Here is a 24769-nt window from a genome sequence, read left to right as displayed (position 1 = left end):
CCTTGAATGAGTAGGTGTGTCCAATCTTTTGACAGGTACATACATCTAATAGTCTAACGTAAGCTGTGTATGACATGCAATTACTAGAGCGGTTGAATATGTTTATTTGCTAAAAGTGTGATTTTGTATTGTTGAACAAATGACATGCATGATATATTAAATCTACTACTCAGTCAACGAATGTTTCTGTTAATCAACACACAATCATTACGTTACACAGGAAAACAACTTGCATCGCAAACATTTCTTTCAAATAGACTATTTTTCCTTATAATGAAAAGGCAGAGGCACATCCAGACACATCTTATTTTAGCACACTGAGAAAGACAACTGTCACTTTATTCTCAGTACATTACGCCCACGGGGTGAAATTCTCCTCTCGACAGTCGTATTCATGTGGAGGCGCCATTACATTATGGATTACATTTATTTATGCTGGAATATACAGAGTAAAGAATAGACCAGAGAGAGATTACAGAAAGATTAGCGTTTAACAATGTACATTTGGTAATATGAAGCAGATTATTTGACACACATACAGACAGGTTGTGAGTACCAAAGGTTAGAAGGCATGGTAGTATGGATAATAATTTTTCACAATGCTAGTGCAATGTGCAGTGTGTGTTGAACCCTCCTTGAGCACCAGGACCTGAATAGGACCACTCCCCACCCAACAGAGGTGTATTCAATGACATTTAATGTTCAAAACAGTGCATATAGAAATTCAAGGAATAAAACAAATGCTTCCGTGTCAAACATGACACACAATCCAACTGTCTGTTCTACAAAATATATCTGAATGTTCCGAAACACAACTCCCTCCTGAACAGAGCCCTGATCCCCATGCCCTCCCCACCCAATAGATCTGGGTTCAAATAAGATTGTTTTCTTTAAATACTTTTCAGTGTTTGATTTAGCAGACTGGAGTGCCAGATGGGTAGGGGTTGTACTTCTGGGACCATTCCATTGGTTCCAATGTGTCAGGCAAGCTCAATTAAGCACAACTAAAGCATTTGCAAGAAAACAAATAATATTTGAACCCAGATATGCACCCTTCGCCTCCCCCTCAGACGTCGGCATTGTTCGAGCCGAGCCCCCTTCCACCACACAGACACATGCAGACAAGCACACAGCAGCCCCCAACCATGAGCATGCCCAGAAAGATATATACCAGGGTGGTGGTCCAGAAGGCAAACAGATACAGGTTTTTGTTGCAGTGGAGAGCTTCTTCTTCATTATAGTTTGCAGGGAATATAGAGTAAATCCACACGTTGCCTGGAGATGGAGAGATAGAAGGGTGGGTGAAGAAATAGAAGGGAAGGCTGATAACCCTTTTGAATACATTATGGGCTGGTTTTGTGGGTTCCTGGGCACAAATTAAGTTAAGTCCTTGACTAAAAAAACATGCTTAAAAAGAGAGTCTTCATTGAGAGTGCTTCTTAGTCCAGGGAGGAGACTGGCCTTATATGTTCAGATTTTGTCAAACAACAACATACTCTGATCTCTGCAAGTTTAATCCTCCCAAAATCTTTATGTAGTTGTCACAGGTGTGCCGAATGCCCTTAATTACTGTGCATGCTTCTACCGATTTGCTATTGCTTGAATCATTGAGTAATGCGATTAACTCCCTATTTGTCCCTGCCGCTTTATAACATTTGCGTTAAGGATCTGATTAAAGTTCATGTGCTTTCCTTGCACTGAAACCTGTTTTTGTTTGATTTAATTATGTTACTTGTTATATCCTCCCTCCATTTTGTTTGCTAAGCAAAAGATAACTTTGTTAATGGAAGCCGTAATTGGAAGAGAAATAAATTAACTTGTGAACCGATACCGGTTTCTGATTTTCCTGTCTTGTATTTCCACTCAAATCCAGTCTCAAAGAACCTGTGTTGCCTGTGGTAGAACTGTTATTCACAGCTCCCTATGGTCTTGGGCCCAATTCTGACCTGATTTAAGCATGCAAAAATGGAATGTAATTCTGTTTTTTAATACACTTCTCTCTGTTTTCTGACCTGGTGCTTAAGCATGAGAATAGCGTACTATTCAGACACTATTCAGACACTATTCATTTGGGGTTGAGGTTGAATAAATGAAGGTGTGGAGGTGTCTACAGCTACACAATATTCTGACCTTGACCTAATTCCCACCACAATTGTATTTATTTAACTTTTAACTAGGCAAGTCATTTAAGAACAAATTCTTATTTACAATGATGGCCTAGGAACAGAGGGTTCTGGCTTTTTTAACTTGCAGGTATGGGAACTCTTGAATGTCTTAATTCTAGGCTACCCCAACTTTCTCTGTTTCCTATTTCTATGTTTAGCCACTCGGTATCGACCGTCAGGCCTAATAACACATATTCAACTGTAAATGTACTGTTAGTTGTCTTCAGTTGGTATAGCCTACATTACCATTCCATTTAATGACATTGTTTCGTTTACCTTCATTTGATCCCTCTGTAAATGCCTTCAAGAGGATCATTAGTAACAGTTGATAATACATATGACCAAAAGTATGTGGACACCTGCTCGTTAAACATCTCATTCCAAAATCATTGGCATTAATATGGATTTGGTCCCCCTTTGCTGCTATAGCAGCCTCCACTCTTTTGGGAAGACTTGATGCGGGGACTTGCTTCCATTCAGCCACAATAACAAGTTTGCAGATGACACAACAGTAGTAGGCTTGATTACCAACAACGACGAGACAGCCTACAGGGAGGAGGTGAGAGCACTCGGAGTGTGGTGTCAGGAAAACAAACTCTCGCTCAACGTCAACAAAACAAAGCAGATGATTGTGGACTTCAGGAAACAGCAGAGGGAGCACCCCCCTATCCACATTGACCGGACCGCAGTGGAGAAGGTGGAAAGCTTCAAGTTCCTTGGTGTACACATCAAGGATCAAGGACAACAACCACCCGAGCCACTGCATGTTCACCCCACTACCATTCAGAAGGCGAGGTCAGTACAGTTGCATCAAAGCTGGGACCAAGAGACTGAAAAACAGCTTCTATCTCAAGGCCATCAGACTGTTAAACAGTCACCACTAACACAGAGGTTGCTGCCTACATACAGACTTCAAATCATTGGCCACTTTAATAAATGGATCACTAGTCACTTTAATAATGTCACTTTAATAAAACCAAGTCAACTGTGCAAAGGTGTCGTCAAGGCAAAGGGTGGCTATTTGAAGAATCTATATTCTATATTTTGATTTAATACAAATAAAAGATTTGGTTACTACATGATTCCATATGTGTTGTTTTAAAGTTTTGATGTCTTCACTATTATTCTACAACGTAGATAATAGTAAAAAAAAGAAAAACCTTTGAATGAGTAGGTGTTCTAAAACTTTGGACCGGTAGTGTATGTCCGAGTGAATGGACTGCTTATCCTTTAACATCACGCTGTGTGTGACTGCTGTCTTTCCATCGGCCCTATGCAGTTGTGTAGTGGTGCATACTAAAAGTTTGCACACAAAAAAATCCCAAACGGTCTGCCCAGCGAAGGAAAGGCCCCATGGGTGAAAATGATATGTTTTACCATGGTTTTTATTAGTTTTCCACACTTTCTTAATAGAAAAACAAACATGTGATCTTCTAAGTCCACAACAATACTTAAAACACATTAGGAGACCATTTAGGAGGTCTGAGAAAAATATAAATTAATATATTCTTTTTTTTTTTTTTGGGGGTATTTTTGTAATATTAAGCATGTATTCTTTTTCTGTTTTTGCTCAATCTGATTGGGTGGGTCTGGCTCCCTAGTGGGTAGGCTTGTGTCCACCCAGGCCTACCCATGCCTACACCCCTAATGCAAACAGGGCATAATGACTGAATTGCTGATAAAAAAATAGCATACCAAGACTTCGTTCTCGGTATACCTACACTACTTTGATAGGCATCCGTTGGGATTAAGAAGTTAGTATATACAATGCCCATTTTAAAAAAGTGGGTATACGGCGTACAGCCTCCATTACGCTCCTATCGCTTTGTGCTTTACAAACAAATGCACTCTCCTACATAAGTGCACTGGTATTACCATTGCTGTCCTTTTCAGCATCACAAACCTGTAACACACTGAAGCCCTAGTTCCAATAGGTTCGGCAGTTTGCAAACATGTCTATAATAGATATAAAGACTGCAGGTATTAATGTTTTAAGAAAGGAGTGTGTATATTTGGCCTGGCAAAGCGGTTTTACGAGCTTACAGAATGGAATTATGAGTTTACTCCGCTGCTCTAATTATGAGTCCTCACTGTCCGAGACTGAGTCAACACTGAGTACAAATATATTCGACACCGAGACCACATTGACACCGGTATCAAGTACTACAACACTGCCAAAAGGAAAGGTGTGCATAGGAAAGGCATACATTCCTAAATCGGGATCGGGCTCTTAAAGCATATCAACAATGGGCAATTCCACAAAATATTCTAACAAGCCTTTCATGACACAAGCACACAGTACCGTAACCAAGTTACAGCAAAGCAATCCAAATTAAACAGCTACTCTAGTAGTGTATATGTTCAGCCCTCTGACTGTTTGAGGTTGTGGACAGGTGTCTTTTATACTGATAACAAGTTCAAACAGGTGCCATTAACACAGGTAACGAGTGGAGGACAGAGGAGCCTCTTAAAGAAGAAGTTACAGGTCTGTGAGAGCCAGAAATCTTGCTTGTTTGTAGGTGACCAAATAGTTATTTTGCAAATAAATTCATTAAAAATCCTACAATGTGATTTTCTGGATTTTTTTTTCAAATTTTGTCTGTCATAGTTGAAATGTACCTATGATGAAAATTACAGGCCTCTCTCATCTTTTTAAGTGGGAGAACTTGCACAATTGGTGGCTGACTAAATACTTTTTTGCCCCACTGTATGTGCTGCATGATGTGACTTTAGGCTACTGATGATTTGAGAAAGTAAAAGAAAAATCTTACACTCTGTTCCTAGCCTCAGTCTGCACAGGCTGTTATGTCATCAAGTGATCATATTTTCACCAATCACTATTCTCAATTTAATCTTGTCTTTACTAATATGTCAAATGAGTGTAGATTTAGAATGGCCCATTATCAAATGGGCAGGGACAGGGGCAGGGGGTAAAAATACATGTCATCCGTATGCACTTGAATAGTGAAGTCCACTTTCCCTCCAGTTGGTTTTCCACTCATGTGGGGTAGGCTACTCCAGTTATTTCAGTCCACACATCAACCACTGTTTGAGGAGCATGCAGTCTCTCTCTGCGCGACAGGCAATATTCAGCCCAAACTCTGTATGCCATGGGCTCTCTGACACTGTTCCTGCAGCTACCCAGTATTTCATTTGGGAAACCATACCAGCTCTACTGGCAGTACTACTACTACCAGCAGTACTACACCTGCACCTGTCAACGACACAAGTTGTTCTGCTTCCACGAGCACATCCAATGCTAGCATCAGTAATTCTACATTTGTTGTTAGCCCAGCTAGCATGGACACTGACAGTTGTGAATCTGATGCAGCCGAAGAGCAACTGCCCCCTGACCCGGGAAAGCACCGAACAACAGACGTTGGACCATCGAAGAGGCGCCAATATGATGAGAACTACATTGATTTGGGCTTCACTTATATTGGGAGTAGTGCCTTTCCTCAGCCACAGTGAGTTATATGAAACCTTCACTCTTGCACAGACTTTGAGAAATAAGCTACGGGAGTATTTTGTGGAAGAACCAAGACGCTTTCGAGTAGTAAGAAATGTATAAAAGCAACAGATACCATTAATAAGAAGTGTCTAGAAGCGTCTTATATGGTGAGCTCCCGAGTGGCTAAGACAGGCAAGCCCCATACTATTGTGGAGGACTTCATTCTTCCTGCTGCTGCAGATATGGCTGGGACAATGCTGGGGGAAAAGGCAAAAATATATACAGACAATGCCTTCATCAAACAACACTGTTTCATGATGCATGGCAGGAGATGTTTTGAAACAATTACTGCTTTGCATACAAGCCAGTGAATTCTATGCATTACTGCTGGATGAGTCAACAGACGTGGCGGGCCTGGCACAGCTCCTGGTATATGTCTGTTAACATTTTTGGGGGGTCAATTAAGGAAGACATCCTCTTCTGGAAACCAGGACAACAAGTACTGGACAGCTTTGTGACATCAAATGAACTTTGGTGGTCAAGATGTGTTGGAATCTGTACTGATGGCAGGGAGACATAGTGGAGTGGTAGCGCGCGTGCAAGCAGTTGCTCCCAACTCCACTTGGGTACACTGCAGCATCCACAGAGAGGCTCTTGCTGCCAAGGGAATGCCTGACAGCTTGAAAAAAACGTTATGGACACTACAGTGAAAATGGTTAACTATGTTAAAACAAGGCCCCTGAATTCTTATGTATTTTCTGCGCTATGCAATTATATGGGCAGCGAACATGTAACGCTTTTGCTGGTTATCAAGGGGCAAAGTATTGACACATCTTTTAGAATTGAGAGACGAGCCTAAAGTTTTCTTTACTGACCATAATTTTCACTTATCTGACCGCTTTCATGATGACAAGTTTCGCACACGACTGGCCTATCTGGGTGATGTTTTTTCTCGCCTAATAATCTGAATCTAGGATTATAGGGACTCTTCAGCTATATTCAATGTGTGGGACTAAATTGAGGCTATGATTAAGAAGTTGGAGCTCTTCTCTGTCTGCATTAACAAGGACAACACAGGTCTTTCCATCATTGTATGTTTTTTTGTGTGCAAATGAACTCAAGCTTACGGACAATGTCAAATGTGATATAGCGAAGCACCTGAGTGAGTTGGGTGCGCAATTAAGCAGGTCATTTTCCAAAACGGATGACACAAACAACTGAATTCATTATCCCTTTCATGCCCTGCCTCCAGTCCATTTATCGATATCTGAACAAGAGTGCTTCATATTATTATTTGTGCCCTGGTCTTATAAGAGCTCTTTATTACTTCCCATGAGCCGGGTTGTGAGACAAACTCACACTCATTCTTATGTTTAATAAATGTATCGTATAGTATGTGTGTGGCAGGCTTACAATGATGACAAAAAAAAGTAGAGTATGCTGACCCTGGTGCTAGAGGGGCTACGCAGCTGGAGGTTGAATGTTTGAAGGGGTACGGGACTATAAGAAGTTTGGGAACCACTGGGCTAGAACAATTATGTACCAAAGATATCATAAATTATGTTTTGAAATGCATGCGTAATATGCAGTAGGCTTTTTTGCATAACAGCACACTCATTATTTTAATAAAGTTTTTTTATAGCTTGGGCTCATATAAAGGCCTATGCGCATGCATAAGCTCTAATATACATATGGGTGTTTTGAATGAATCATCACCTGAGAAAGTGCTGTCCATTTTGTTGTGTTTGGCTTTGAAACAATATCCACAATATCCACGTTTTCCACTCAGTTTAAACCTGTTGAACTTCTCTCTTCAAATTCATCACACAGGACCTGATGGAGGAACAATAGAGCCCTGAGTACCAGGCCATTAGCGACCTGATGGAGGGACAATAGAGCCCTGAGTACCAGCCCATTAGGACCTGATGGAGGGACAATAGAGCCCTGAGTACCAGGCCTTTAGGACCTGATGATCGTTACCAAGTTTGGTAGTACCAACTCATGTCCAGAGTGCATAAGAGGAGGTGGAATTTTACTGCAGTCAAGATTGCTGATGTGTCGGTAATATGGCAAGGGAGAGGGTCAGAGTCCAGGATTGGAGCCTCCCAGTTACCTCATTGATCCTCAGAGGCTTGTGACTTGGAATACTTGGTCCTTGTCACGTTCTGACCATAGTTCTGTTATTTTATTCTTTGTTTTAGTATGGTCAGGGCGTGAGTTGGGGTGGGCAGTCTGTTTGTTTTTCTATGTTGGTTTTTGTGTTCGGCCTAGTATGGTTCTCAATCAGAGGCAGGTGTCGTTAGTTGTCTCTGATTGAGAATCATACTTAGGTAGCCTGGGTTTTACTTTTGGTTTGTGGGTGTTTGTTTCCGTGTGAGTGTTTGGGCCACACGGTACTGTTTCGGTTTTCGTTTTGAATAATTTTGCACGCCCAATTTTTCAGTTTTTGATTTGTTAAAAAAGTTTGAAATATCCAATAAATGTCGTTCCACTTCATGATTGTGTCCCACTTGTTGTTGATTCTTCACAAAAAAATACAGTTTTATATCTTTATGTTTGAAGCCTGAAATGTGGCAAAAGGTCGCAAAGTTCAAGGGGGCCGAATACTTTCGCAAGGCACTGTATGCATATTATTATTAGTATTGGATAGAAAACACTCGGAAGTTTCTAAAACTGTTTGAATGATTTGAATGATGTCTGTGGGTATAACAGAACTCATATGGCAGGTGAAAACCTGAGAAAAATCCAACCAGGAAGTGGGAAATCTGAGGTTCGTAGTTTTTCAAAGCTTGGCCTACCGAATACACAGTGTCTATGGAGTCAAGTTGCACTTCCTACGGCTTCCACTAGATGTCAACCGTCTTTGGAAACTGGTTTGAGGATTCTACTATAAAGGAGGGGCTCATGAGACCTGTTTGAGTCAGTGGTCTGGCAGAGTGTCTCAGGCTCGTGATGTGCGCTCCCGACAGAGTTAGCTCTCGTTCCAGTGCTTTTCTTCAGACATAGGAATTCTCCGGTTGGAACATTATTGTTGTTTTATGTTAAAAACATCCTAAAGATTGATTAAATACATCGTTTCATTTGTTTCTACAACCTGTAATGGAACTTTTAGAGTTTTTGTCTGGACGAAGTGCTTGCGCCTCATGAAGATGGATTACTGGGCTGAACACGCTAACAACAAGTGGCTATTTGGATATAAATTATGGAACTTTATGAAACAAATCAGTGAAGGTAAGTGAATATTTATAGTGTTATTTCTAACTTCTGTTGACTCCAAAATGGCAGATATTTCTTTGGCTGGATTGGGCTCTGAGCGCCGTTCTCAGATTATGCTTTTTTAAAGTTTTTTTGAAATCTGACACAGCGGTTGCATTAACTTCTTGGATATAGGGGGCGCTCTTTTAATTTATGGATAAAAAAACGTGCCCGTTTTAAGCGCAATATTTTGTCACGAAAAGATGCTCGACTATGCATATAATTGGCAGCTTTGGAAAGAAAACACTCTAAGGTTTCCAAAACTGCAAAGATATTATCTGTGAGTGCCACAGAACTCCTGCTACAGGCGAAACCAAGATGAAACTTCAACCAGGAAATGGGCAGAATTTTTGAAGCTCTGTTTTCCATTGTCTCCTTATATGGCTGTGAATGCGCCGGGAATGAGCCTGCCCTTTCTATCGTTTCTCCAAGGTGTCTGCAGCATTGTGACGTATTTGTAGGCATATCATTGGAAGATTGGCCATAAGAGACTACATTTACCAGGGGTCCGCCCGGTGTCCTTTGTCTAAATTGGTGCGTAATCTACAAGCTGCACGCAGTCATCCAGTGATTGAGAGGAGAGAGGAGGCTTTCAACGAACGATATATCATGAAGAGATATGTGAAAAACACCTTGAGGATTGATTCTAAACAACGTTTACCATGTTTCAGTCGATATTATGGAGTTAATTTGGAAAAAGTTCGGCGTTTTGAAGACTGAATTTTCGTGTTTTTTTTTGGTAGCCAAACGTGACGCACCAAACGGAGCAATTTCTCCTAAACAAATAATCTTTCAGGAAAAACTGAGCATTTGCTATCTAACTGAGAGTCTCCTCACTGAAAACATCTGAAGTTCTTCAAAGGTAATGTTTTTATTTGAATGATTTTCTGGTTTTTGTGAAAATGTTGTCTGCTGATGCTAACGCTAAATGCTACGCTAGCCGCGCTAGCTGTTACACAAATGCTTATTTTGCAATGGTTGAGAAGCATATTTTGAAAATCTGAGATGACAGTGTTGTTAACAAAAGGCTAAGCTTGAGAGCTAGCATATTAATTTCATTTCATTTGCGATTTTCATGAATAGTTAACGTTGCGTTATGGTAATGAGCTTGAGGCTGTATTCACGATCCCGGATCCGGGATGGCTCGACGCAAGAAGTTAAGGAGAAGTCTATCTTTAATTATGTGAATAACACTTGTATATTTTATCAATGTTTATTATGAGTATTTCTGCAAAATCACCGGATGTTTTGGAATCAAAACATTACTGCACGTAACGCGCCAATGTAAACTGAGATTTTGGGATATAAATATGCACATTATCGAACAAAACATACATGTATTGTATGACATGAAGTCCTATGAGTGTCATCTGATGAAGATCATCAAAGGTTAGTGATTCATTTTATCTCTATTTGTGCTTTTTGTGACTCCTCTCTTTGGCTGGAAAAATGGCTGTGTTTATCTGTGAGTTAGTGGTGACCTAACATAATAGTTTGTGGTGCCTTCGCTGTAAAGCATTTTTGAAATCAGACACTGTGGCTGTGTTAATGAGAATTTTATCTTTAAAATGGTGTAAAATACTTGTATGCGTGAGGAATTTTAATTTTGAGATTTTTGTTGTTTTGAATTTGGCGCCCTGCACTTTCACTGGCTGTTGGCGCGATGGGACACTTACCGTCCCACATATCCCAGAGAGGTTAATGAACCAAATCTAAAACAACGCCAAATCAGTAAGTGCAATAGCCCTTTAAGTACCTACAACTTCCCTTTTTACATCTCACTGTTGTTCACAACATTTACAACCACTCTCATCTTTTCTCACCTGCTATGAACCAGCAGAAGAGGAATAGTGACACTAGAGAGTTCCAGGCGGTACAAAGGCTGCTGAGAGGGCTCTGCTGTTCCCCCTCATCCTGCTCCCTGGTGCAGGGTAGGCAGGACAGGACAGCCAGGGCCAGGGCAAACACCCCCGTCACCACCAGGTAGATGGGGATATAGCGCTGCTGGGGGCAGTTCTCCAGGAACATACCACCTAGTAGGGAGAAGAAGGTGTATGGGTGTCAGAAAGTAGGCTAAACAAAGGTGTAACTAACATTACATCTGCGTGTGATAATAAAAATGATTGTAGTTAATAGTATATGATACATACCTATTGCGATCTGGGCGACTGGCAAGGCAGTCATGATGAGTTTGGATATGACTGAAGGCACAGAGGAACACGGCAGACAATCACAAGTTATCTTTCAATGTTTCTGCATCCATGATGATGTGGCAAGTTACAATTAGCTTTTTGAAAGGCCTATATCTTGAAAACTTGAATCCTGACATGCAAAACATTTTGGAACTGTACCTACTGTGGACATATAATGGCACAGAGGAACTATGAAAAAAACTGCTAACACCCACACACATACACCCATACATTCACATATAAGACAACACAAAAACACAGTTTAAAAACACGGCTTGAAAACTGTATGTAGGGTAGCATACCAAGCACAGGAGTACTTGGTTTGGGCGCTTGGCGCATGTTCTGCAGTAGAGTCCCGTCTTCCATTTCTGCTGATACTCACTGATCTGCAGAGTGAGGCAGACAGTGAGCTGTTAGAGTCTAGAGTTCATCATAATCATCATCGTGTGACTGTGGATAGATACATGTCAACCGGGTCGTGTTCATTTGGCACCAAACAGAAGAAAACAATGAAACAAGGAGGGACTACCAGGGGTGTATTCATTAGTTGGATAGTGTTGAAAAACGTTTTGCGACATCAATAATTTACTCCAGACGCTCTTCAACATGATGTAAAAGCTGCTGGGTTCATAAACGGAAGTTGTAGTGTATTTTAATTTTATGGTTTCCACGCGTTGCCATTCCAATCTGAATAGTATGCTAAGTATTTGACATGAGCTGCACATCTATGAATGACAAATTCTTCCATGCTCTAAAGTGGAGTGAAGTTCACATGGTTCCTTTCAACTTCTTGCAGACACTTACTTTTTTAAAGAGAGACATGACTGAACTACAACTTCCATTTAAGAACAAAATGGAACTCAACGTTTGGAGCAGTGGAGGCTGCTGAGGGGAAGACGGCTCATAATAATGGCTGGAATGGAGCAAATGGAATGACATCAAACACATGGAGACTATGTGTTCAATGTATTGGATACCATTCCACCTATTCCGCTCCAGCCATTACCTCAAACCCGTCCACCTAAATTAAGGTGCAACCAACCTCCTTTGGTTTGGAATGTTTTGCAACAGAACCCGACTAATAAATACTCCCCTGGACTCATTCAAAAAGAAATACTTGTTTTCGTTTCCATTGCAAAACATTTTGTTACGGTGTGCCCTAACGAACAAGACCTAGGTCACCAAACAAGTAAACCTCAGATGCAGTTCAGAAATGACAGAAAGTAAACATACAAAAGCTAAATTTCATTTAATTTAATGAACATGAAATGTATTCCAATATCATTGAAATATATAGGTCTATGAAGCCTATACTGTATTTATCTTTTAATAGGCTTAAAGTGTGACCAATTTGGTCGCATATGCAATTAAGAGTTTTGCCCGGGTTTCCCAAAAGCATTTTATGGCTAAGTTCATCATTATAACCTTTGTTGGAGCATCATTAAATCTCTGCGTTGTTCCCCAAAACTATTTATATTAATGTTGCACTTGAAAACGCTCGTAATCTAACACCTGCCTTAGACCACTCATAGAACAGCTAAGTGTGTCGTTAGATGATTTTTGTGCCCTTTTACGCGCCACTTTATACACCCTGCTAAACTTAGAATCACATGGTTTATCTGTCTCTCCAGCAATTCTGGAAAATGCCAGATGGGCTGGACCATTTTTTAGTTCGGTGGGCTGGTTGAAATTGACACACAAAAATATTTGTTTATATACAAATGGGTCTGTTAAGTTTCTCATTTTAGATTTTTGCGCAATTTCTCTGTTATATTCATCTATAATGATTATTTGGCTGATCAAATAATTAGCAGCCCTACCCCCTGTTTTCTGATAGGCTGAGGTGAGGTCACGCAAACTCACATTCAAATTCAAATGCGGCATCCGCAAAGATTCCTGCTCCGACTCATCAATTACAGCCAAGTTCATGGATTGTAAAAAAAATTTGAAAATGTGCCTATACACTTAGAAAGAGCACATTCTACATTGTCACCTCACTTAAAACGTGCCATTTTTTTGGCAGCTAAAACCACGATTTGGTCAAACAGTAAAGTGCATTAACTTCAACTTCATGCCCTGCCCCGTGACTGTTTCACTGGGGCCGGATGCTTTAATGAGCAAGCCCCCCTAATTCTTGTAAGACAAGTGGAGATAAAATGTAAGATTAATCTCTTGTGAAGTTTAATGACTTTAGTTACAAATGTTTTTTTATAAGACAGACAAATATTGGATAAAATATGTGAAAAGTCCGGACTGCACTTAATGGGTACTAAATTAGCCTACCTCTTAAAAATATTTATTTGTATTCATTTTCAAATGTTCAAAACTTACAAATTGACATTTCTTCTGTAAAATTGGAACAACAGTGATTTATGGTGAAAAAGACAGAATAGCATAGTCTTCTCATACAATATTTGGAAACAAATGGTCTGAAGTATACATATACTGTACACTATAGACTATAATATTATGAAAAGTTAGTATTGATAATAATTTAACAATATTTATTTATTGCCATTTGCATTCTGTATAGATATGGCATAGGGTTTCACACAAGTCTGTTAAAATCCATTTAGTCAGTTTTATTTAGAAATTCTTTAGTAAGTAATACTTAAAGTCTACTTGTCTATTTTTAATAATGATTTAAATAAAATATGGGGGGGAATGGTGTTGCACATGTCAGTATTAATATCCACACTATGAAGAGATTTGATACAAAGTCCCTCTTTTTAACTCACCTGCATATCCATTTTTTTCTTTATTTGTTGTTCCTTTCCCATACATACAAGTTGTTTTTAATTAATTAAAAAATATATATAATATTGGAGTGGAATATAAATAATAACATTGGAATATAACATGTAATAACAAATGAACTAACTCAGTGTAAAATTGATGTGGGAACTCTCTGCTATTGCACAATTCTAATTTGTACATGTAAATCACAAATAAAGCTATCCCCAGTCAAATTGGAGCACAACTAATGAGCCCACCTCCTGCACTGCTTACACTTAATCCAGTCCCCACCTGTGACTGAAAACAGGGGGAGAGATGCCAATTGAAAAGCTCTCTCTTAAAAACGTAGATATCTAGCTATATAACATAAAATGCTCTGTAAAATAGCTAAAAGGCTATAAAGTTACATTAACTGTAAAGATATCAGTCACCAGTGGAAACATTTACAACATTTATGTATTTTACCTCAGACGATCCTGTAGTAAGGTTGCTAGCTAGTACACCTAGCAGCTTAATCTAGCTAACTAGCATTTGCTGCTAGTGAAGTTGCTAGCTAGCAAGTTAGCTTGAAGTAGCACTAATTGGGCTAGTCATTGTCTAAATGACAGGTAGAAATAAATTCATTAGCATAAAGAGATAACTAGCCCCCAGGGGCCAGTTACCCCCTAGTAGGGGGAGGGGCGAGTTGCCCCCAACACACTCATCCAACATAATACTACTTTATTAAAAAATTATCCAAATGTTTCTCTTTAAACAAGTGAATGATTTATCGTAAGGCTTTCCTACTTGTATATTTAAAATATATATATTGATCTAACTTAATTGGAATATATCTACAACTTTTTCTAAATTTAAAAAAATTAGATCAAGTTACCACAAAATCGTTTTGTTGAAATATCTCAAAAAGTTGTGATGACACGGAGGACATTTTTTGTTACCCCGGGGGGCAAGTTACCCCCTACTACCCTAATTAACACTTGGGGTAGTTGTTGATTCAAAAGAACAAGTGACAGGCGCGAATTTGCAATATAGCCTAAATTGTTAGCTTGGCTTTTATAATCTATAAGGCTTAAGCTGACAGACAGAACAAGAAGAAGCACAGTGCAACAGCAGAGAAGATGCAGAGACAGACAGCATAACAGGGAGGCAAACACAATGGCTAGAGTAGAGGCAAAGTTATAGTGGTGAGTTTAATCTGCAGTGGTATTTTTACATATTGTATTTCTTTTAAGCATGAGCTGGTAAAAAAAGAGGAGGACCATGTCTCACCAGTACTGGTACAAAAATAGTTGAGAAATGCTGTACTGTACTGCAAATGTTGTGTCAGCAGTATTGCCTGTGTCTTAGTAGCGTGTGTGTGGAAATGGTGTGTGTATGGTTGGGGGATGCCGATAACTTCAGAACAAAGTTGCCAATGTCTTTGCAGTTGATACAAACAAACAGAGATGACTGCATTAAAATATAAACAGTAGGCTATAGGCCAATTTCAATCAAGTTAGTTATATTTTGCTACTTGTAGGCTACTGTCTGTAATTTGTCTCAATGTACACTGAACAAAAATAGAAACGCAACATGCAAAAATGTCAAAGATTTTACTGAGTTACAGTTAATTCATAAGGCTATAATCTATGGATTTCACAAGACTGGGAATACAGATATGCATCTGATGGTCACAGATACCTTAAAAATAAAGGTAGGAGCGTGGATCAGAAAACCAGTCAGTATCTGGTGTGACCACCATTTGACTCGAGCAATACGACACATCTCCTTCGCATAGAGTTGATCAGGCTATTGATTGTGGCCTGTGGAATGTTGTCCCACTCCTCTTCAATGGCTGTGCGAAGTTCCTGGATATTGGTGGGAACTGGAACACGCTGTTGTACACGTCGATCCAGAGCATCCCTAACATGCTCAATGGGTGACATGTCGGGTGAGTTTGCTGGCCGTGGAAGAACTGGGACAATTTCAGTTTGCGACATGGGCCGTGCATTATCATGCTGAAACATGAGGTGATGGCGGCGGATGAATGGCACGACAATGGGCCTCAGGATCTCATCACGGTATCTCTGTGCATTCAAATTGCAATCGATAAAATGCAATTGTGTTTGTTGTCCGTAGCCTATGCCTGCCCATACCATAACCCCACCATGGGGCACTCTGTTTTACAATATTGACATCAGCAAACTGCTCGCCCACATGACACCATACACACTACGCATTCTGCCATCTGCTCGGTACAGTTGAAACTGGGATTCATCTGTGAAGAGCACACTTTTCCAGCATGCCAGTGGCCATTGAAGGTGAGCATTTTCCCACTGAAGTCGGCTACGATGGCGAACTGCAGTCAGGTCAAGACCCTGGTGAGGATGACGAGCATACAGATGAGCTTCCCTGAGACCGTTTCTGACAGTTTGTGCAGACATTCTTTGATTGTGCAAACCCATAGTTTCATCAGCTGTCCGGGTGGCTGGTCTCAGACGATCCCACAGGTGAAGAAGCCGGATGTGGAGGTCCTGGCGTTGTTACACGTGGTATGCGGTTGTGTGGTTGGACGTACTGTCAAGTTCTCTAAAACAACGTTGGAGGTGGCTTACGGTAGAGAAAATAACATTAAATTATCTGCCAAAAGCTCTGGTGGACATTCATGCAGTCAACAAGCCAATTGCACGCTCCCTCAACTTGAGGGGAATTGTGTTGTTTGACAAAACTGCACATTTCAGAGTGGCCTTTTATTGTCCCCAGCACAAGGTGCACCTGTGTAATGATCATGAGGTTCACCTGCATGGCTACCACAGCATTCTGCAGCGATACACCAGTATATCAAACTTCTTGATATACTACACCTGTCAGGTGGATGTATTATCTTAGCAAAGGAGAAATGCTCACTAACAGGAATGTAAGCAAATTTGTGCACAACATTATAGAGAAATAAGCTTTTTGTGCATATGGAACATTTTTGGGATCTTTTATTTGAGCTCATGAAATATGGGAACCACACTTTACATTTTGGGTTTATATTTTTGTTCAGTATATAGTACCCGTCAAAAGTTCGGACACACCTACTCATTGAAGGGTTTTTCTTAATTTTTTACTATTTTCTACATTTTAGAATAATAGTGAAGACATCAAAAATATGAAATAACACATATGCAATCATGTAGTAACCAACAAAGTGTTAAACAAATATTTGAGATTCTTCAAAGTAGCCAGCCTATGCCTTGATGACAGCTTTGCACAGTCTTGGCATTCTCTCAACCAGCTTCATCATCTGGGATGCATTTTAATTAACCTCTTGGGGCTAGGGGGCAGAATTTTCACTTTTGGATAAATAGCGTGCCCAATTTCAACTTCCTGCTACTCATGCCAAGAATATAACATATGCATATTATTCATAGATTTGGATAGAAAACATTCTGAAGTTTCTAAAACTGTTTTAATCATGTCTGTGAGTATAACACAACTTATGTAGCAGGCAAAACCCCGAGGACTAACTTTTCAGAAAAAAACATGTTTTCCCTCTCTCTGTTCCTTGAGTTGTCATTGCCCAGGGATATTTCTTAGGAACCTGTTTTCAGTCCCTATCGCTTCCACTGGATGTCACCAGTCTTTGGAATTTGGTTGAGGTTATTCCTCTGTGCACTGAAGAAGTAGGCCTGAACTAGGAACTGGGTACACTGTTGAGAGTTGCGCAAGACGTAAAAAGTATTGCTGGTTTGTTTTCATTCCTGTATTGAACACAGAAAGACCAGTCTACAATTTGATCGATTATTAACGTTTAAAAATACCTAAAGTTGTATTACAAAAGTAGTTCGAAATATTTTGGCAAAGTTTATAGGCAACTTTTGAAATATTTTGTAGTGGCGTTGCATTTTTTGTAAGCTGTTTTTTCTGGATCAAACGCGCTATATAAATTGACATTTTGGATATACAGTGCCTTGCGAAAGTATTCGGCCCCCTTGAACTTTGCGACCTTTTGCCACATTTCAGGCTTCAAACATAAAGATATAAAACTGTATTTTTTTGTGAAGAATCAACAACAAGTGGGACACAATCATGAAGTGGAACGACATTTATTGGATATTTCAAACTTTTTTAACAAATCAAAAACTGAAAAATTGGGCGTGCAAAATTATTCAGCCCCTTTACTTTCAGTGCAGCAAACTCTCTCCAGAAGTTCAGCGAGGATCTCTGAATGATCCAATGTTGACCTAAATGACTAATGATGATAAATACAATCCACCTGTGTTTAATCAAGTCTCCGTATAAATGCACCTGCACTGTGATAGTCTCAGAAGTCCGTTAAAAGCGCAGAGAGCATCATGAAGAACAAGGAACACACCAGGCAGGTCCGAGATACTGTTGTGAAGAAGTTTAAAGCCGGATTTGGATACAAAAAGATTTCCCAAGCTTTAAACATCCCAAGGAGCACTGTGCAAGCGATAATATTGAAATGGAAGGAGTATCAGACCACTGCAAATCTACCAAGACCTGGCCGTCCCTCTAAACTTTCAGCTCATACAAGGAGAAGACTGATCAGAGATGCAGCCAAGAGGCCCATGATCACTCTGGATGAACTGCAGAGATCTACAGCTGAGGTGGGAGACTCTGTCCATAGGACAACAATCAGTCGTATATTGCACAAATCTGGCCTTTATGGAAGAGTGGCAAGAAGAAAGCCATTTCTTAAAGACATCCATAAAAAGTGTCGTTTAAAGTTTGCCACAAGCCACCTGGGAGACACACAAACATGTGGAAGAAGGTGCTCTGGTCAGATGAAACCAAAATTGAACTTTTTGGCAACAATGCAAAACGTTATGTTTGGCGTAAAAGCAACACAGCCCATCACCCTGAACACACCATCCCCACTGTCAAACATGGTGGTGGCAGCATCATGGTTTGGGCCTGCTTTTCTTCAGCAGGGACAGGGAAGATGGTTAAAATTGATGGGAAGATGGATGGAGCCAAATACAGGACCATTCTGGAAGAAACCCTGATGGAGTCTGCAAAAGACCTGAGACTGGGACGGAGATTTGTCTTCCAACAAGACAATGATCCAAAACATAAAGCAAAATCTACAATGGAATGGTTCAAAAATAAACATATCCAGGTGTTAGAATGGCCAAGTCAAAGTCTAGACCTGAATCCAATCGAGAATCTGTGGAAAGAACTGAAAACTGCTGTTCACAAATGCTCTCCATCCAACCTCACTGAGCTCGAGCTGTTTTGCAAGGGGGAATGGGAAAAAGTTCAGTCTCTCGATGTGCAAAACTGATAGAGACATACCCCAAGCGACTTACAGCTGTAATCGCAGCAAAAGGTGGCGCTACAAAGTATTAACTTAAGGGGGCTGAATAATTTTGCACGCCCAATTTTTCAGTTTTTGATTTGTTAAAAAAGTTTGAAATATCCAATAAATGTCGTTCCACTTCATGATTGTGTCCCACTTGTTGTTGATTCTTCACAAAAAAATACAGTTTTATATCTTTATGTTTGAAGCCTGAAATGTGGCAAAGTTCAAGGGGGCCGAATACTTTCGCAAGGCACTGTATATGGACAAAATTAATCGAACAAAAGGACCAATTGTGATGTTTATGGGACATATTGGAGTGCCAACAAAAGAAGATTGTCAAAGGTAATGCATGTTTTATATTTTATTTCAGCGTTTTGTGTAGCACTTGCAGGGTTGAAATATGCTAACCCCTTTGTTTACAGCTGGTGCATATGGTGCAGGCTATCAGATAATAGCTTCGTATGCTTTCACAGAAAAGCATTTTTAAAATCTGACATGTTGGCTGGATTCACAACGAGTGTAGCTTTAATTGAGTATCTTACATGTGTGATTTAATGAAATCTGAATCTGGCGCTCTGCATTCTCCCTGGCATTTGCGTCCCGCCTATCCCTAACAGGTGTGCCTTATTAAAAGTTCATTTGTGGAATTTCTTTCCTTCTCAATGCATTTGAGCCAATCAGTTGTGTTGTGACAAGGTAGGGGCGGTCAGCCCTATTTGGTAAAAGACCAATTCCATATTATGGCAAGAACAGCTCAAATAAGCACAGAGAAACGATAGTCCATCATTATTTTAAGACATGAAGGTGAGCCAATCTTGAAAGTTTCTTCAAGTACATTCGCAAAAACCATCAAGCGCTATGATGAAACTGGCTCTCATGAGGACCACCACAGGAAAGGAAGACCCAGAGTTATCTCTGCTGCAGAGGATAGGTTCATTAGAGTAACCAGCCTCAGAAATCGCAGCCCAAATAAATGCTTCACAGTGTTCAAGTAACAAACACATCTCAACATCAACTGTTCAGAGGAGACTGTGTGAAGCAGGCCTTCGTGGTCGAATTGCTGCAAAGAAACCACTACTAAAGGACACCAATAAGAAGAACAGACTGGGCCAAGAAACACAAGCAATGGACATTAGACTTGTGGAAATCTGTCCTTTGGTCTGATAAATCCAAATTTGAGATTTTTGGTTCCAACTGCCGTCTTTGTGAGACACAGAGTAGGTGAACGGATGTTCTCCGCATGTGTGGTTCCCACCGTGAAGCATGGAGGAGGAGGTGTGATGGTGTAGGGTGCTTTGCTGGTGACACTGACTGTGATTTATTTAGAATTCAAGGCACACTTAACCTGCATGGCTACCACAGCATTCTGCAGCAATACGCCATCCCATCTGGTTTGCGCTTAGTTCCATTATCATTTGTTTTTCAACAGGACAATGACCCAACACACCTCCAGGCTGTGTAAGGGCCATTTGACCAAGAAGGAGAGTGATGGAGTGCTGCATCAGATGACCTGGCCTCCACAATTACCCAACCTCAACCCAATTGAGATGGTTTGGGATGAGTTGGACCGCAGAGTGAAGGAAAAGCAGCCAACAAGTGCTCAGCATATGTGGAAACTCCTTCAAGACTTTTGGAAAAGCATTCCAGGTGAAGCTGGTTGAGAGAATGCCAAGAGTGTGCACAGCTGTCAATCAAGGCAAAGAATCTCTCATATAAAATATATCTTATATATCTTATTATTATTTTTAAAATTACACTGTTTTCTCCCCAATTTTGTGGTATCCAATTGGTAGTTACAGTCTTGTCTCATCTCTGCAACTCCCGTACGGACTCGGGAGAGGTGAAGGTCGAGAGCTGTGCGTCCCCCGAAACACAGCCCAACCAAGCCGCACTGCTTCTTGACACAATGCCCACTTAACCCAGAAGCCAGCTGCACCAATGTGTCGGAGGAAACACTGTGTACCTGGCTACCGTGTCAGCATTCACTGCGCCTGACCCGCCACAGGAGTCACTAGTGCACAATGGGACAAGAACATCCCTGCCGGCCAAACCCTTCCCTAACCTGGACAACACTGGGCCAATTGTGCGCTGCCCCATGGGTCTCCCGGTCGCAGCCGGCTGCGACAGAGCCTGGATTTGAACCCAGAATCTCTAGTGGCACACTGCGCCACTCGGGAGGCCATATAAAATATATTTTGATTTGTTTAACACTTTTTTGCTTAATACATGATTCCATATGTGTTATTTCATAGTTTTGTCATTCTACAATGTAGAAAATAGTACAAATAAAGAAAACCCCTTGAATGAGTAGGTGTGTCCAATCCTTTGACTGGTACTGCATTTCATGATGTGTAGCCTGATCCGAAAGCAGCTCTCCCTTACTTTCGATCCTATCAGAATCAACACATGCTCCAACGACGCAATTAGCAACCGTTCTCTCTGCTTGGTGTATTGTTACATCTTCGACTGTTGTCGGAAAGATGCATCATTAAAACACTTGTCAGCATGAATTCCATCACTATCAGGAAACAGGTGTGGTGATACTAATGATGTGTCGGCACAGATAGTTTGTTTAGGATACATAGCAGGTTAGGATAATTAACTTGACAGGTTAGGATAACGTGGTGGGTTAGATTTAATTAACGTGGCAGGTTAGTAGAACTAATGTAGCAGGTGAGGTGAATGAGGTTAAGGTTAGGGGTTAAGGTTTGGCTAAAAGACATTTGATTCAAAAATGTTGTCGGAGGAGCCATATGGATGGTGCGATGCAATTGCGTAGTCAAATTGAGCTCTGTACTACAACGCCGTGCACCTCTCAAATGCTGAAACAATGCAGAGGGCTCCGTAAAGCTTATTTTATTTTATTTTATTTAACTAGGCAAGTCAGTTAAGAACAAATTCTTATTTATGATTGGTTGACATGATTGGTTGACGGTAGGTGAGGGTGGGAGATCCTGTACAACACAAACACACTTCCTTGACAGCTTCCTTCGCAACAGCTCTCTGATGCACCGCGAAGTATGAATGCCCTTACTTCTGTAGTGGCCATATCACCATTAATGCTGCACGGCCAATGCAGACATTGGATTGACCATGGCGAGCCTTTTAGCTTCAATGCTAGTTGCCAACAACTATTGTTCCTGACGCAACCACTAGATGTAGCTGTCGACCTACTCCATCGAGCCACAGCGGCAGAAACTTAAACAAAGCATCTGTGGTGACAAATCATCGGTATCATAACACCGGGCCCTGTTCTGTTTGACCACAAGGGAAAACTCTGGGAACAAATCGCCTAACACATGCTGCATGGACAGAACCCCTGTTAACCCAATTACCTAGTAAATCTGAAAAGGCATGACTCCACATCTGAGGCTAACAATGCAGCAGTCAGCCTCATAGTAAAAGCCAAGGATATCTGGTTTAAGCCTGCACGAGTTCAGTGGCTGAGCCTTGTGCTGCTCTAAGAGGGTAAGAATGTCTCTGAGTAAAGAGTAATAGAATAAGTACTAGAACAGGGTCGTATAACATAATTTATTGAACCTTTATTTAACTAGGCAAGTCGGTTAAGAACAAATTCTTATTTTCAATTATGGCCTAGGAACAGTGGGTTAACTGCCTTGTTCAGGGGCAGAATGAAAGATTTTTACCTTGTCAGCTCAGGGACTCGATTTACCAACCTTTCAGGCTACTGGCCAAACGCTCTAACCACTAGGCTACCTGCCGCCCCAAAGAGGAGAATGTATGGAGAAACTGTGTGTGTGTGTGTGTGTGTGTGTGTGTGTGTGTGTGTGTGTGTGTGTGTGTGTGTGTGTGTGTGTGTGTGTGTGTGTGTGTGAGATAATATCATAGCTGTGGTTGGTTGAAACCCCATTCTCCAAACGAAGCTACAAGTAGTTTTAACTTCAGATCAAGCTCTGGATCAAGTTTTACACAGAATCCAGATCTTGCTGTGAAATTGGCACTCCTCCAGCAGAGGATTACAATCTCACATCACCAATCACATGCTTTTTGCATTTCCTTTGGTCTTGTGAAATAGAGCAGCCACTCACTCACCATTTGACTAATATTTTGTAGTTAAGGCTACAAAATGATGGATATGGTGATGGCCTAACAATGTATTTGTTAAGGTTTGATATTATTTACAACATTGATCAAATCAAATTAATAGTCAGTAAACTATCTGTGAACAATATTATAAATGTATCACTTGCTGTTACCACATTATCCCCCTACAAACCATCCTGATATCGCAAACTTACATTCTGTTTCGCTACAGGAACGTGTAGTGTAACAGAATGTAAACTCGCGAGAACAGGGTGGTTCGTACGACGCTAAACAACAGGTGAGGCATACCTGGAAAAACCTGTATTTATCGGGTGATAAGAATGGGGACTTTCGATTTATTTTACAAACACTACATTGTTGCTTGATATTCCAGGCAAATAAAGGTGAGCTTTTCTGCAGCAATTATTAAACAGAGTAGGCCTACCAGTTGCTGACCATAATCTGGGGTCTATTCATTCTACGAAACAGTTGCAAAACGTTTTGCAACTAAAACCAATACGTTTACATTGGACGGTAGGTACTCCCCGTTCCGTTCGCTTCCATTTAAGAACAGTTTTGCAACAGAATTGGCGGAATGAATACACCCATAGTATTTTCTTAGTTCGCAAAGAGTTTACAGTATCCGAAAATAATATTTTACCTGTCGGTCGTAGTTGTGACAGTGTACAAATCACCAGTTAATGCGATGGTGTCATAAAAGTAGAGACCGATGAATGTAGATTAGAGGCTAAATGAAAGTTAAGACAAAAAGTAGACTGAGAAGATTCAGCAAATTCAATTCTGTAAACTTCCTCCCTCTTTCTCCGTTGCTCTGCTGGGGTGGGGTGGAGTGACGGAGGGAGGGACCATCCCAGCAGATCACGCTGTTGCTGAACATACCGAAACCCCGCACAGTGATTATGAACGAGCTAGAGGATCAAAACAGCAATGTATCATGGGAAAATTGTGACCAACTGATCTATAAATATTAATGAGTAATAATTTATTATGAAAGATTATTTTGTCGATCAGTCAGTCGGCTATTCCCTGCAGTCGTTTTGATGTTCTCGAACACGGCCAATGGGCGTAAACCGAAAGTAGCTGACTGTAGACGGAAGTCGAAGAGAGAGGTAGGTCTACACCATGCACGGACAGCAAGTCTGACAACTTCTGCTGTTTCTAGGGAACGTGACAGTAGCTAGGTTTTCATCCAATTCGCGACTGATTTTCATGCAAATATTCAAAAATCTGCATAAAGAAAATATGCGCATTTTACCACCAGTGGTGTGTTTCTACCAGACGGACCAAAACGGAGTTTTCATGTTGGCCTAACGAATACAAAGTTAAAGTTCAATGTGTTTCCATCACATTTTCATAGTAGTAGTTTTGTCACAAAAACTGTTGCATTAAATAGCAAATGTGTCTACTCTAGCCAACAGCTCACCGATACAAGGCCAGTTAAAGGTTAGATAAATAGTTTTAAATAAAGGTTAAATAAAAAATAAAATAGTATACATTATGAGATTATTATGGATAAATGCAATAACACTTTTATTTGTCAAATGGTAGTCAAGCATCATGTCACCAGAATAAGACCCTCAATATGTATTAAAGGGAGCATCAAGCTCATCAACTT

The 24769-nt window shown here is 40.5% G+C and overlaps 1 protein-coding gene across 1 annotated transcript; it reads right to left on the bottom strand.

The window, feature by feature from the left end:
* Positions 1-80: 80 nt before the first annotated feature.
* On the bottom strand, positions 81-24004 carry LOC121839763 (transmembrane protein 272-like). The gene is made up of 5 exons (XM_042300046.1): positions 23795-24004; positions 11366-11449; positions 11022-11072; positions 10695-10904; positions 81-1275 (listed from the first exon to the last, which is right to left on the bottom strand). Exons 2-5 carry the CDS (start codon positions 11427-11429, stop codon positions 1067-1069), a joined length of 534 nt encoding a protein of 177 aa, XP_042155980.1. The 5' UTR covers positions 11430-11449; positions 23795-24004; the 3' UTR covers positions 81-1066.
* Between the last annotated feature and the right edge of the window lie 765 nt (positions 24005-24769).

Source organism: Oncorhynchus tshawytscha, linkage group LG17 (genome assembly GCF_018296145.1).
Source record: "Oncorhynchus tshawytscha isolate Ot180627B linkage group LG17, Otsh_v2.0, whole genome shotgun sequence".
NCBI lineage: Eukaryota > Metazoa > Chordata > Actinopteri > Salmoniformes > Salmonidae > Oncorhynchus > Oncorhynchus tshawytscha.
This window is presented reverse-complemented; position numbering and strand designations above follow the sequence as displayed.